Consider the following 11,180-nt stretch of genomic DNA (forward strand, 5'->3'; position numbering starts at 1 on the left):
ACGCGCTATCTCAGAGTCCTCGCTCCACAGCTGCCCCTCCCCTTCCTCCTGCCCCTCCCTCCCCCCACAGCTGCCCCTCCTCCTGCCTCCTGCCCCGCCCTCCCCCGAGTGCTACCCCTCCCCCTGCCCCCTGCCCCTCCCTCCCCCCACAGCTGCCCCTCCTCCTGCCTCCTGCCCCCGCCCTCCCCCGAGTGCTACCCCCTCCCCCTTCCTCCTGCCCCTCCCTCCCCCCACAGCTGCCCCTGCCCCCTGCCCCTCCCTCCCCCCACAGCTGCCCCTCCCCCTGCCTCCTGCCCCTCCCTCCCCCACAGCTGCCCCTCCTCCTGCCCCCTGCCCCTCCCTCCCCCACAGCTGCCCCTCCTCCTGCCTCCTGCCCCACCCTCCCCCCACAGCTGCCCCTCCTCCTGCCTCCTGCCCCGCCCTCCCCCGAGTGCTACCCCTCCCCCTTCCTCCTGCCCCTCCCTCCCCCCACAGCTGCCCCTCCCCTTCCTCCTGCCCCTCCCTCCCTCCACAGCTGCCCCTCCTCCTGCCTCCTGCCCCGCCCTCCCCCCACAGCTGCCCCTCCCCCTGCCCCCTGCCCCTCCCTCCCCCCACAGCTGCCCCTCCCCCTGCCTCCTGCCCCTCCCTCCCCCCACAGCTGCCCTCCTCCTGCCCCCTGCCCCTCCCTCCCCCACAGCTGCCCCTCCCCCTGCTCCTGCCCCTCCCTCCCCCCACAGCTGCCCCTCCCCTGCCTCCTGCCCTCCCTCCCCCCACAGCTGCCCCTACTCCTGCCTCCTGCCCCGCCCTCCCCGAGTGCTACCCCTCCCCCTTCCTCCTGCCCCTCCCTCCCCCACAGCTGCCCCTCCCCCTTCCTCCTGCCCCTCCCTCCCCCCACAGCTGCCCCTCCCCTTCCTCCTGCCCCTCCCTCCCTCCACAGCTACCCCTCCCCCTTCCTCCTGCCCCTCCCTCCCCCCACAGCTGCCCCTCCCCTTCCTCCTGCCCCTCCCTCCCCCCACAGCTGCCCCTCCCCTTCCTCCTGCCCCTCCCTCCCCCCACAGCTGCCCCTCCCCCTTCCTCCTGCCCCTCCCTCCCCCCACAGCTGCCCCTCCCCTTCCTCCTGCCCCTCCCTCCCCCCACAGCTGCCCCTCCCTTCCTCCTGCCCCTCCCTCCCTCCACAGCTGCCCCTCCTCCTGCCTCCTGCCCCGCCCTCCCCGAGTGCTACCCCTCCCCCTTCCTCCTGCCCCTCCCTCCCCCCACAGCTGCCCCTCCCCCTTCCTCCTGCCCCTCCCTCCCCCCACAGCTGCCCCTCACCCTGCCTCCTGCCCCTCCCTCGCTCCACAGCTGCCCCTCCCCTTCCTCCTGCCCCTCCTCCCCCCACAGCTGCCCCTCCCCTTCCTCCTGCCCCTCCCTCGCTCCACAGCTGCCCCTCCCCTTCCTCCTGCCCCTCCCTCCCCCCACAGCTGCCCCTCCTCCTGCCTCCTGCCCCGCCCTCCCCCGAGTGCTACCCCTCCCCCTGCCCCCTGCCCCTCCCTCCCCCCACAGCTGCCCCTCCTCCTGCCTCCTGCCCCGCCCTCCCCCGAGTGCTACCCCTCCCCCTTCCTCCTGCCCCCCTCCCCCCACAGCTGCCCCTCCCCCTGCCTCCTGCCCCGCCCCCCCACAGCTGCCCCTCCCCCTGCCTCCTGCCCCTCCCTCCCCCGAGTGCTGCCCCTCCCCCTTCCTCCTGCCCCTCCCTCCCCCAACAGCTGCCCCTCCCCCTGCCTCCTGCCCCTCCCTCCCCCCACAGCTGCCCCTCCCCCTGCCTCCTGCCCCTCCTCCCCCGAGTGCTGCCCCTCCCCCTTCCTCCTGCCCCTCCCTCCCCCAACAGCTGCCCCTCCCCTTCCTCCTGCCCCTCCCTCCCTCCACAGCTGCCCCTCCCCCTTCCTCCTGCCCCTCCCTCCCTCCACAGCTGCCCCTCCCCCTTCCTCCTGCCCCTCCCTCCCCCAACAGCTGCCCCTCCCCCTGCCTCCTGCCCCTCCCTCCCCCCACAGCTGCCCCTCCCCCTGCCTCCTGCCCCTCCCTCCCCCGAGTGCTGCCCCTCCCCTTCCTCCTGCCCCTCCCTCCCCCAACAGCTGCCCCTCCCCCTGCCCCCTGCCCCTCCCTCCCCCCACAGCTGCCCCTCCTCCTGCCTCCTGCCCCGCCCTCCCCCGAGTGCTGCTCCGCCCCCTCCTGGGTTCTCGCCCGGCTCTGGGGCGGGGGGAGGGGGCCGGACGCCTGGGTTCTCGCCCGGCTCTGGGGCGGGGGGAGGGGGCCGGACGCCTGGGTTCTCGCCCGGCTCTGGGGCGGGGCGGGGAGCACACCCCTCTCTCCAGCCCAGGGAACCGGACGGTCCGGTCCTGCCGGGCCCGGGGGCAGAGGCCGGAGTCCGGCCGGGAGGCGGCGTGGGAGCAGCGGGCCCGGGCGACCCCGATCTCTCCCCTCCAGCCCCCCATGGCCCGGGCCGAGCCGGTCCCGCTCCTGACCCCCGACATGGTCACTCGCTGCCGGCTGGCGGCCGTCCGGGGGGTCCCGCTGCCCAGCGACACGGCGCAGCTGTGGGGGCGGATATGGGGCTTCCAGGCCCGGCCCGACGACCTCCTGATCTGCACCTACCCCAAGGCGGGTGGGTGGGGACGGGGGCTGGGGGGCTGCGGGTCGAGAGTGAGGGGCCCCGGGGGCTGGGGGACTGCGGGTCGGGAGAGAGACGGTCTGTGGGTCGGGAGTGGGGGGGCTGGGGGGCTGCTGCGGGTCGGGAGTGAGGGGCCCCGGGGGGGGGCTGGGGGGCTGCGGGTCGGGAGTGAGGGGCCCCGGGGGCTGGGGGACTGCGGGTCGGGAGAGAGACGGTCTGTGGGTCGGGAGTGGGGGGGCTGGGGGCTGCTGCGGGTCGGGAGTGAGGGGCCCCGGGGGGGGGCTGGGGGTGCGGGTCGGGAGTGAGGGGCCCCGGGGGCTGGGGGACTGCGGGTCGGGAGAGAGACGGTCTGTGGGTCGGAGTGGGGGGCTGGGGGGCTGCTGGGGTCGGGAGTGAGGGGCCCCGGGGGGGGCCTGGGGGGCTGCGGGTCGGGAGTGAGGGACCCCGGGGGGGCTGCGGGTCGGGAGTGAGGGGGCCCGGGGGGCCCCAGGGGGCTGCGGGTCGGGAGTGAGGGGGCCCGGGGGGCCCCAGGGGCTGCGGGTCGGGAGTGAGGGACGCTGGGGGGCTGCGGGTCGGGAGTGAGGGGGCCCGGGGGGCTGCGGGTCGGGAGTGAGGGGGCCCGGGGCTGGGGGACTGCGGGTCGGGAGAGAGACGGTCTGTGGGTCGGGAGTGGGGGGGCTGGGGGGCTGCTGGGGGTCGGGAGTGAGGGGCCCCGGGGGGGGCCTGGGGGGCTGCGGGTCGGGAGTGAGGGACCCCGGGGGGGCTGCGGGTCGGGAGTGAGGGGGCCCGGGGGGCCCCAGGGGGCTGCGGGTCGGGAGTGAGGGACGCTGGGGGGCTGCGGGTCGGGAGTGAGGGGCACCAGCCGGGCTGAGGTCTCTCATCTCTGCCAGGCACCACCTGGATTCAGGAGATCGTGGACATGATCCAGCAGGACGGGGACCCCCAGAAGTGCTACCGTGCCCCCATTTACCAGCGCATCCCCTTCCTGGAGCTCTGCCCGCCCCGCCCCCTCCCATCTGGTGAGAGAGCCGGAGGGGGCCCTGCCACAGGGGGCAGGGGAGGGGGCGGGGAGGGGCTCGTGTCTTGGGGTTCAGGCCCCACTCACCGGTGCCCCTGTCTGGTTCAGGGTTTGAGGCGGCTGCCGCGATGCCTCCCCCACGGACCCTGAAAACCCACCTGCCCCTGGAGCTGGTGCCCCCCTCCTTCTGGGAGCAGGATTGTAAGGTCAGGATGCCTGGGTTCTCTCCTGGGAGGGGCGGCGGCTGGAGGTTAAAGGGGGGACAGGGGGAGTCAGGATGCCTGGGTTCTCTCCTGGGAGGGGCGGCGGCTGGAAGTTAAAGGGGGGACAGGGGGAGTCAGGACGCCTGGGTTCTCTCCTGGGAGGGGCGGCGGCTGGAGGTTAAAGGGGGGACAGGGGGAGTCAGGATGCCTGGGTTCTCTCCTGGGAGGGGCGGCGGCTGGAAGTTAAAGGGGGGACAGGGGGAGTCAGGATGCCTGGGTTCTCTCCTGAGAGGGGCAGCGGCTGGAGGTTAAAGGGGGGACAGGGGGAGTCAGGACGCCTGGGTTGTCTCCTGGGAGGGGCGGCGGCTGGAGGTTAAAGGGGGGACAGGGGGAGTCAGGACGCCTGGGTTCTCTCCCTGTTCTCTCTCCCCGCAGGTGATCTACGTGGCCCGTAACCCCAAGGACAGCGCCGTCTCCTATTTCCATTTCCAGCGGATGAACCAGGCGCTCCCGGACCCGGGCAGCTGGGACCAGTATCTAGAGACCTTTCTGGCTGGGAGAGGTGAGTGAACCTGGCAGGCCCAGCCCCAGGGACAGCACCTCCTGCTGGGCCCCACTTCCCACCCTGGAGTCCCCCAGCCCAGCCTGACCCCCACCTCTCTGACAGTGCCTTGGGCTCCTGGTTCGACCACGTCCGCGCCTGGTGGGACGCGAGGGACAAGCACCGAATCCTCTACCTCTTCTATGAAGATATCAAGAAGGTGAGCGCTGCGAGCTTCCCCTGAGCAGTGCCCCCAGCCGGGCTCTTCTGGTGCTGCGATCTTCTCCCCAGCAGTGCCCCCATCCAAGTTTCCCTGACACTGCGATCTTCCCTCCAGCAGTGCCCCCATCCGAGCTTCCCCAACTGTCATGAAGTGTGGGGGAGTCCGGGCCCTGCACCGCACACTTCCTGCAATTCACCGTGACTCTCAGCCAGCCAGTAACACAGGAGGTTTATTAGATGACAGGAACATGGTCTAAACCAGAACTTGTAGGTGCAGAGAACAGGACCCCTCAGCTGGGTCCATCTTGGGGGGCAGGGAGCTTGGACCCTGGTCCCAGGTCTCCCTCCATTTCCCCAGCCAGCTCCAAACTGAAACCCTCTCCAGACATCTCCTCCAGCCTCCCCTGGCTCCTCCTCCAGCCTTTGTCCAGTTTCCCGGACAGAAGGTGTCACCTGGCCCCAGGGCCCTCCTGGATGGAGTGTGGGGGAGTCATGGCCCTGCACCCCCATCCTGGGCTCTCATCTTACCTGCTCAGCTGTCGTCCCTCCGGTGAAGCCCCCACTGCTATCCCATCCCCCATGCAGACAGTCCCAGTAAAACTCCCTGACAACATCCCCTGGTCAATCCGCCCCACTCCTGCTCCTTCACACCGACACTGCGAGCTCCCCCCACCGGGCTCCCCTGCGCTGCGAGCTTCCCCACAGCAGTGTCCTGTCTCTCCACCAGGACCCGAGAGGTGAGATTCAGAAGGTGGGTCGGTTCTTGGGCCGGGAGTTGCCGGAGCCGGTTCTGGAGACAATCGTCGAGCACACGTCATTCGAGAGGATGAGGGAGAACCCCATGGCCAACTACAGCACGCTGCCCACCTTCGTCATGGACCAGGCCGTGTCCTGCTTCATACGCAAAGGTGGGGGCTGGGAGCCCGGACGCCTGGGTTCTCGCCCAGCTCTGGGGGGTCACTGTGAGCCCAGATGCCTGGGGGGGGGGGGGGTTGCTGTGAGCCCAGACGCCTGGGTTCTCGCCCAGCTCTGGGGGGTCACTGTGAGCCCAGATGCCTGGGGGGGGGGGTTGCTGTGAGCCCAGACGCCTGGGTTCTCGCCCAGCTCTGGGGGGTCACTGTGAGCCCAGATGCCTGGGGGGGGGGTTGCTGTGAGCCCAGACGCCTGGGTTCTCGCCCAGCTCTGGGGGGTGGGGGGGTCGCTATGAGCCCGGACTCTCTCCCCTCAGGCTTGGTGGGCGACTGGACGACCCAGTTCACGGTGGCGCAGAGCGAGCGATTCGACGCCGAATGGGCCCGGCGGCTGGAGGGGAGTGACCTGCGTTTCTGCACCCGGCTCTGAGGGGGCAGCGGGGCCCCCTGGCGCAGCCCCTCCCAGTGACGCTCACGCGGCGGGTCGGGCCCCCACGTGGCCGGGCCCCCCCCGGGGACAGCAACGGTTGTTCCCCTGAAATAAACAATGACGCAGAACGAACCACTGGCTCACTGACCCCCCACCCCCCGACCCCAGGCCTGGAGTGGGGGAGGGGCTCTGCGCGTGAGCTTCCCACAGCAGTGCCCACGGCCCCCCAATTCTCCAAGGGGTGCCTGGCCTGCTGGGAGCCCTGAGGGAGGGGGCACTGGACTACATTGCCCAGCGTGCTTTGCGGAACAGCCCCGTGGGGGCACAGAGGCTCCTGGGGGCCGTGGTTCAGGGCTTCCGGGTTTGGCCCGCATGGCCTTATGGGGAGCCCACAGACCTACAGTTCCTATAAGATTCTGTCTCCCAGGACCCCTTGCGCCCCCCCACCCCATGTGACCGCCCAAGGCGCCGGCCCTGGGCTGAGAACATGTCACTTCCCCCCGGGAGCCCCTCCCCCACTGCCCCCCATGGCCTGGCTGGCCAGGAGCATGAGCTATGGGGCTGCCATGTGCCCAGGGGGCGGGGCCGTGCCCAGGGGGTGGGCAGCCAGAGGGTGATGGGGAACCACTGGAACCATCAGCGGGTGAGAGAAGATGGCCAGGGTCCGCCCTCCTCTGGGCCAGACGGCCGCCCCGCCGTTTGGGGCGGGTGGGAGCCAGCGCCCCATATCCTGCCCCCTCCCAGTCTGCACCTCCAAGCAGAAGCACCTCCCCCCGGTGACCGAGCAGGAGACAGCGCCCTCCTCTGGTTCGGTGAGACCCCTGGGGGCAGGTCTGCAAGGGAGAGGGCAGGGGCTGGGGTGGAGCTATCTGGGAGGGTTCTGCTATGGGGCAGGGGATTATGGGGGAGTCTGTTGCAGGGGTTTGGGAAGCTGCCTTGGGGAGGGGCAGGGGATGTGGGTGGGGTGAACACAAAGGGGGCGGAGTTTAGGGGGTTGTGCAGGAGCTCCTGGGCAGTGTGGGTAAAGGGGGAGGAGTGTTTCTGGGGGGAGCGTGGGCAGCAGGGGCAGGTGCTCCCAGGGCATTGTGGGTAACCCCCCAATCAGCTGAGGAGTACCTGCCAGAGCATTGGGGTGCAGGACCTCAGCTGAGCAGCGCTATGGGTTGCCCCAGTGCATGCTGGGATCGGACTCCTGCCCCATGGTGTCCTCCCTGCTAGCTCCCCCCAGTGCTGGGGCGGCCCCTCCTCTCTGGGCAGTTCTGCTCACTCTGCACTTGATTGGCTGGGCCAGCACCTCCAGGAGCCCGATTGGCTGGCAGGATGCACTCCTGGGAGATGTCACATGTGGCTGGGTGTGCTGTCCCCTCATTGGGTGGCATGTCTGAGCCCTCTGCCCCCTCATTGGCCGATTCTGCTAGCTCTGGAGAGGTGCTGTTTGTGATTGGATGGGGCCACCCACAGCTGTGCTGGCCTGGGATGCACCCCTGGGTCCTCCCTTCACCATGATTGGATGACTCCAGACACCCGGGAGCCTCTGATTGGTTGGTACAGCCAGCACCAGCCACCCCACTACAGAGGGGGCAGAGCCCCCCAGTTAGTGCCTTCAGCACATGACTGACAGCTGCCCGGGGGGGGCACAGTTATCACTGAACCCCTCCCTGGGGGCAGAGCTATGAGGGCCTCCCTACAGTTAATAGGCTGTAAGCCTCTTCCCCCCCAGCTGCAAAGGATGCTGGGAGTTCGGTTATACCCTCCCCGAGCTAGTTGGGCGGGGGGGGGCAGCCCCAGGGTCACCCTAAAATCATGTGGGGGGGGGAAACGCCTGCTATGACTTTCAAAAGGGCTGCCCCACTGATGGGCCGTGGCCGAGCTCGGCAGCAGGAAGCGATGCTGCGCCCCTTGGCGTGAGTTCCAAGATGGCCCCCTCGTGACAGGAAGTGATGTCGTCAGTGCCAATGCTGGGCCTCCCAGCTGGGCCTCCCAGATCCAGGCCCTCTAATCCCCCAGCCCCCGGGGGGCTCTGGGGGCCCCCAGCAGCAGCTGCAGCATTAAATGCCCCACTAGGATAAATGTCTCGTACCCGCCATCTACCACCCCCTCAGGGCTCAGTGGGGCCCATGGGGGAGTTGAGGGGCATGTCCCCCATTCCGTGGGGAGCAGCCCCCCTCATGGCCCTGTCTGCCCCGTTCTTGAGAGGCCAGTTTCCCCTCCCCTCAGGCAAAGCCCCATCAGCCGTGCAGATGTTAAGTGTCTTTATTGGGGGGGGAAGAAACAGACCTACCCCCTCGGTGCCCCCCTTCACCCTCACCCCACAATTCCCTCCTCTCTTCCCTGCTGGCAATGAGCCAAATCCCCCCCCCCCCCAGCGAGGCTGCTTAGGGCCCCCTCACCGCTCCTCCCCACGGGGGCCTGTTATGAGAGGCCTGGGCTGCCATGGCAGGAGTCTCAGCATGGCTGCCTGGCGCCCTCCTCCCCGCTGGGCGTCGGCCATCTTGGCAGGGGGCGTCCGTCCGGCTGGCTAGTCTCTGTGTCCGTGTGGCGTTGCCGTTGAGTCTGGAACCAGGTTCGCTTGGGAGGTTCAGAGCTGGGGGGGAGACGGGATGTGAGGGGGGGGGCTCCAAGGGAAGCTGCTCAACCCCCCCCCTCCCCCAGTGATATCCCCATCCACACAGATGCCCAGCAGGAGTGGCAACCATTCTGGCTGCCCAGCCCCCCCCTTTACCTCCCTGCCCACCTGGCCCCCCCGCCTGGCCCCCCCTTTCCCCCCTCCCCTGTCCGGCCGGGGCGGCTCTCACCATGGGACTCACTCCTGGCCACGCCGGCGCTCGGAGCGCTGCAGTTTCAGGGTGATCTTGCGCTCGTGGCCGGCGGGGTTGGGCCGGTTCGTGTTCCCAGCGGCCTCCCGCTTGGAGCGGCCCTTCCGGCTGCACCCGCCCGGCACTGCGGGGAGAGAAGGGGGTGTCACGGAGCGTCGGGGAGTCAGGGCCCTGCCCCCCACTTCCTGTGATTCACAGCCAGCCAGGAACACAGAAGGACACAGGCCCCAACAGAGCATGTAGGTACAGAGACCAGGACCCCTCAGTCAGGTCCGTCTTGGGGGGTGGGGAGCCCAGACCCCCCCCGGGCCTCCCTCCCTTTCCCCCAGCCAGCTCCAGACTGACCCTCGGGCCTTTGCCCCTCCCGTCCCGGACCCCTTTGTTCTCCAGCCCCTTCAGCTGGCACCTTGCAGGGAGGGGCCCAGGAGACTCTGTGCAGACACCTTGCACTCTCCCTCTCCGCCGTGGGTGCTCTGGGGCTGGATGGCTGCCACTCCTGCGGGGCATCTGTGTGGATGGGGATATCGCTGCGGGGGGGGGCGTGGAGCAGCTTCCCTTGGAGCCCCCCACAGCCCGTCTCCACCCAGCCGCTCCCGCCCCAGCTCACCTCCGCCTCCTCCCCCGAGCTCCAGCCACCAAACAGCTGTTTCAAGTGCCAAGCCGTGGGGGGCAGGGAGGGGGCAGGAGGTGGAGCCAGGGCGGGGATTTGGGGAGGTGGTGGGCACTTTGGGGAAGGGGTTGGAATGGGGCAGAGCCTGGGGGCACAAGAACCCACCAGTGCCATGAGAAGTTGGTTCTCAAACTGGGGGTCGGGACCCTCAGGGGGTCACGAGATTACTATGGGGGGGGGGGGTTGTGAGCTGTCGGCCCCCACCCCAAACCCCGCTTGGCCTCCAGCATTTATAATGGAGTTAAATATATTCAGAAGTGCTTTCAGTGTGTCAGGGTGAAAGGGGTCACCAGGACAAAAGCCTGAGAACCCCTGGGCTAGGGCTCTGCAATCACACCCCCTTATCGCCCCACCTAGCCATGGGGAAACTGAGGCACCCCCACAGTATTCAGAGGAAACATTAAGAACAGTCCCACTTCGTCAGAGGAGGTGAGTGGGGGAGAAAAGCCCCTGTGCCCCCTCCCCCACAACCCCTGGGGGGCGCATGCAGAGGGGCAGAGAGGAGGCAGTGAGCCCCCTGCCTCCGTCCTCCCATTTCCAGTCCCACTGGAGAAGGGATCCGGAACGCAGCAGGGAACCCCACCGCCCCGTGGAGAGCAGCCCCAGTGTGGGGTCAGGGAGCAGGAGAGCCTAGGCTGGGAGTGGGGGGCGCCGGCAGGGCTGAGGGGGCTGCAGGGCAGGACTGCCGGGAGCTGTGGGGCAGGGCGTGGGGCACGGCGTGGGGGGCACTCACTGCTGTAGCGCTCGGTCAGGCTGTAGTAGTCGTAGGGGTCGAAGTGCTGCCCCTCGAAGGGGGTGGGGACCAGCTTGTGGGGGTCCAGCAGGGCCCCGGCCATGGCTCTGTCCTGGGACGTCTGTGCCGGGTGCAGGGAGCGTCCGTCCGTCCGCACTTGTTTTCCACCCCACGCCGGCCCCCCTTTTATTGCCACCGCACCCAGGATTGCATCATCCCCCCGCCCCCCGCCTCCGGGGGAGGGACCCGAGCACGTGATGGGCCCGCCAGCAAAACAACACTGACATCACACCCCCTCATACCCCCCCAGGCCTGCCGGGGCCCCTCACTCCCGCCCCTCATACCCCCCCGGGGCCCCTCACTCCCGCCCCTCATACCCCCGCCCCCGCCCAGCCGGGCCCCTCACTCCCGCCCCTCATACCCCCCGCCCCGCCGGGGCCCCTCACTCCCGCCCCTCATACCCCCCGCCCCCGCCGGGGCCCCTCTCTCCCGCCCCTCATACCCCCCGCCCCCGCCGGGGCCCCTCTCTCCCGCCCCTCATACCCCCCTCCACCAGCCCAGCCGGGGCCCCTCACTCCCTCCCCTCATACCCCCCCCGCCCCGCCGGGGCCCCTCACTCCCGCCCCTCATACCCCCCGCCCCCGCCGGGGCCCCTCACTCCCGCCCCTCATACCCCCCTCCACCAGCCCAGCCGGGGCCCCTCACTCCCTCCCCTCATACCCCCCCGGGGCCCCTCACTCCCGCCCCTCATACCCCCCCCAGCCCAGCCGGGGCCCCTCACTCCCACCCCTCATACCCCCCGCCCCCGCCCGCCGGGGCCCCTCACTCCCGCCCCTCATACCCCCCGCCCCGCCGGGGCCCCTCACTCCCGCCCCTCATACCCCCCGCCCCCGCCGGGGCCCCTCTCTCCCGCCCCTCATACCCCCCTCCACCAGCCCAGCCGGGGCCCCTCACTCCCTCCCCTCATACCCCCCCCGCCCCGCCGGGGCCCCTCACTCCCGCCCCTCATACCC

At 70.3% G+C, this 11,180-nt stretch overlaps 2 protein-coding genes across 2 annotated transcripts; one reads left to right on the forward strand and one right to left on the reverse strand.

The window, feature by feature from the left end:
• The first annotated feature begins 2,251 nt into the window (after positions 1-2,251).
• Positions 2,252-6,080, forward strand: LOC140912256 (sulfotransferase 1C2-like). The gene is made up of 7 exons (XM_078851047.1): positions 2,252-2,617; positions 3,514-3,642; positions 3,750-3,847; positions 4,280-4,413; positions 4,518-4,605; positions 5,335-5,515; positions 5,836-6,080. Exons 1-7 carry the CDS (start codon positions 2,446-2,448, stop codon positions 5,946-5,948), a joined length of 915 nt encoding a protein of 304 aa, XP_078707173.1. The 5' UTR covers positions 2,252-2,445; the 3' UTR covers positions 5,949-6,080.
• A 2,106-nt stretch (positions 6,081-8,186) lies between these two features.
• On the reverse strand, positions 8,187-10,346 carry LOC140912257 (nuclear protein 1-like). The gene is made up of 3 exons (XM_073346409.2): positions 10,168-10,346; positions 8,744-8,888; positions 8,187-8,532 (listed from the first exon to the last, which is right to left on the reverse strand). The coding sequence occupies exons 1-2, from the start codon at positions 10,268-10,270 to the stop codon at positions 8,752-8,754; spliced, it is 240 nt and encodes a 79-aa protein (XP_073202510.1). The 5' UTR covers positions 10,271-10,346; the 3' UTR covers positions 8,187-8,532; positions 8,744-8,751.
• Positions 10,347-11,180: the final 834 nt, after the last annotated feature.

This window comes from Lepidochelys kempii, unplaced genomic scaffold (assembly GCF_965140285.1).
Source record: "Lepidochelys kempii isolate rLepKem1 unplaced genomic scaffold, rLepKem1.hap1 scaffold_245, whole genome shotgun sequence".
NCBI classification, from domain to species: Eukaryota; Metazoa; Chordata; order Testudines; family Cheloniidae; genus Lepidochelys; species Lepidochelys kempii.

Excerpts from the sequence above, each read along its gene's own strand:
- LOC140912257 (XM_073346409.2), bottom strand. The coding sequence starts at position 10,270 with ATGGCCGGGGCCCTGCTGGACCCCCACAAGCTGGTCCCCACCCCCTTC. Across the intron at positions 8,889-10,167 it reads CCTGACCGAGCGCTACAGCA|TGCCGGGCGGGTGCAGCCGG; the intron begins GTGAGTGCCCCC and ends CTCTCCCCGCAG.
- LOC140912256 (XM_078851047.1), top strand. The coding sequence starts at position 2,446 with ATGGCCCGGGCCGAGCCGGTCCCGCTCCTGACCCCCGACATGGTCACT. Across the intron at positions 3,848-4,279 it reads TCTGGGAGCAGGATTGTAAG|GTGATCTACGTGGCCCGTAA; the intron begins GTCAGGATGCCT and ends CTCTCCCCGCAG. Across the intron at positions 5,516-5,835 it reads GTCCTGCTTCATACGCAAAG|GCTTGGTGGGCGACTGGACG; the intron begins GTGGGGGCTGGG and ends CTCTCCCCTCAG.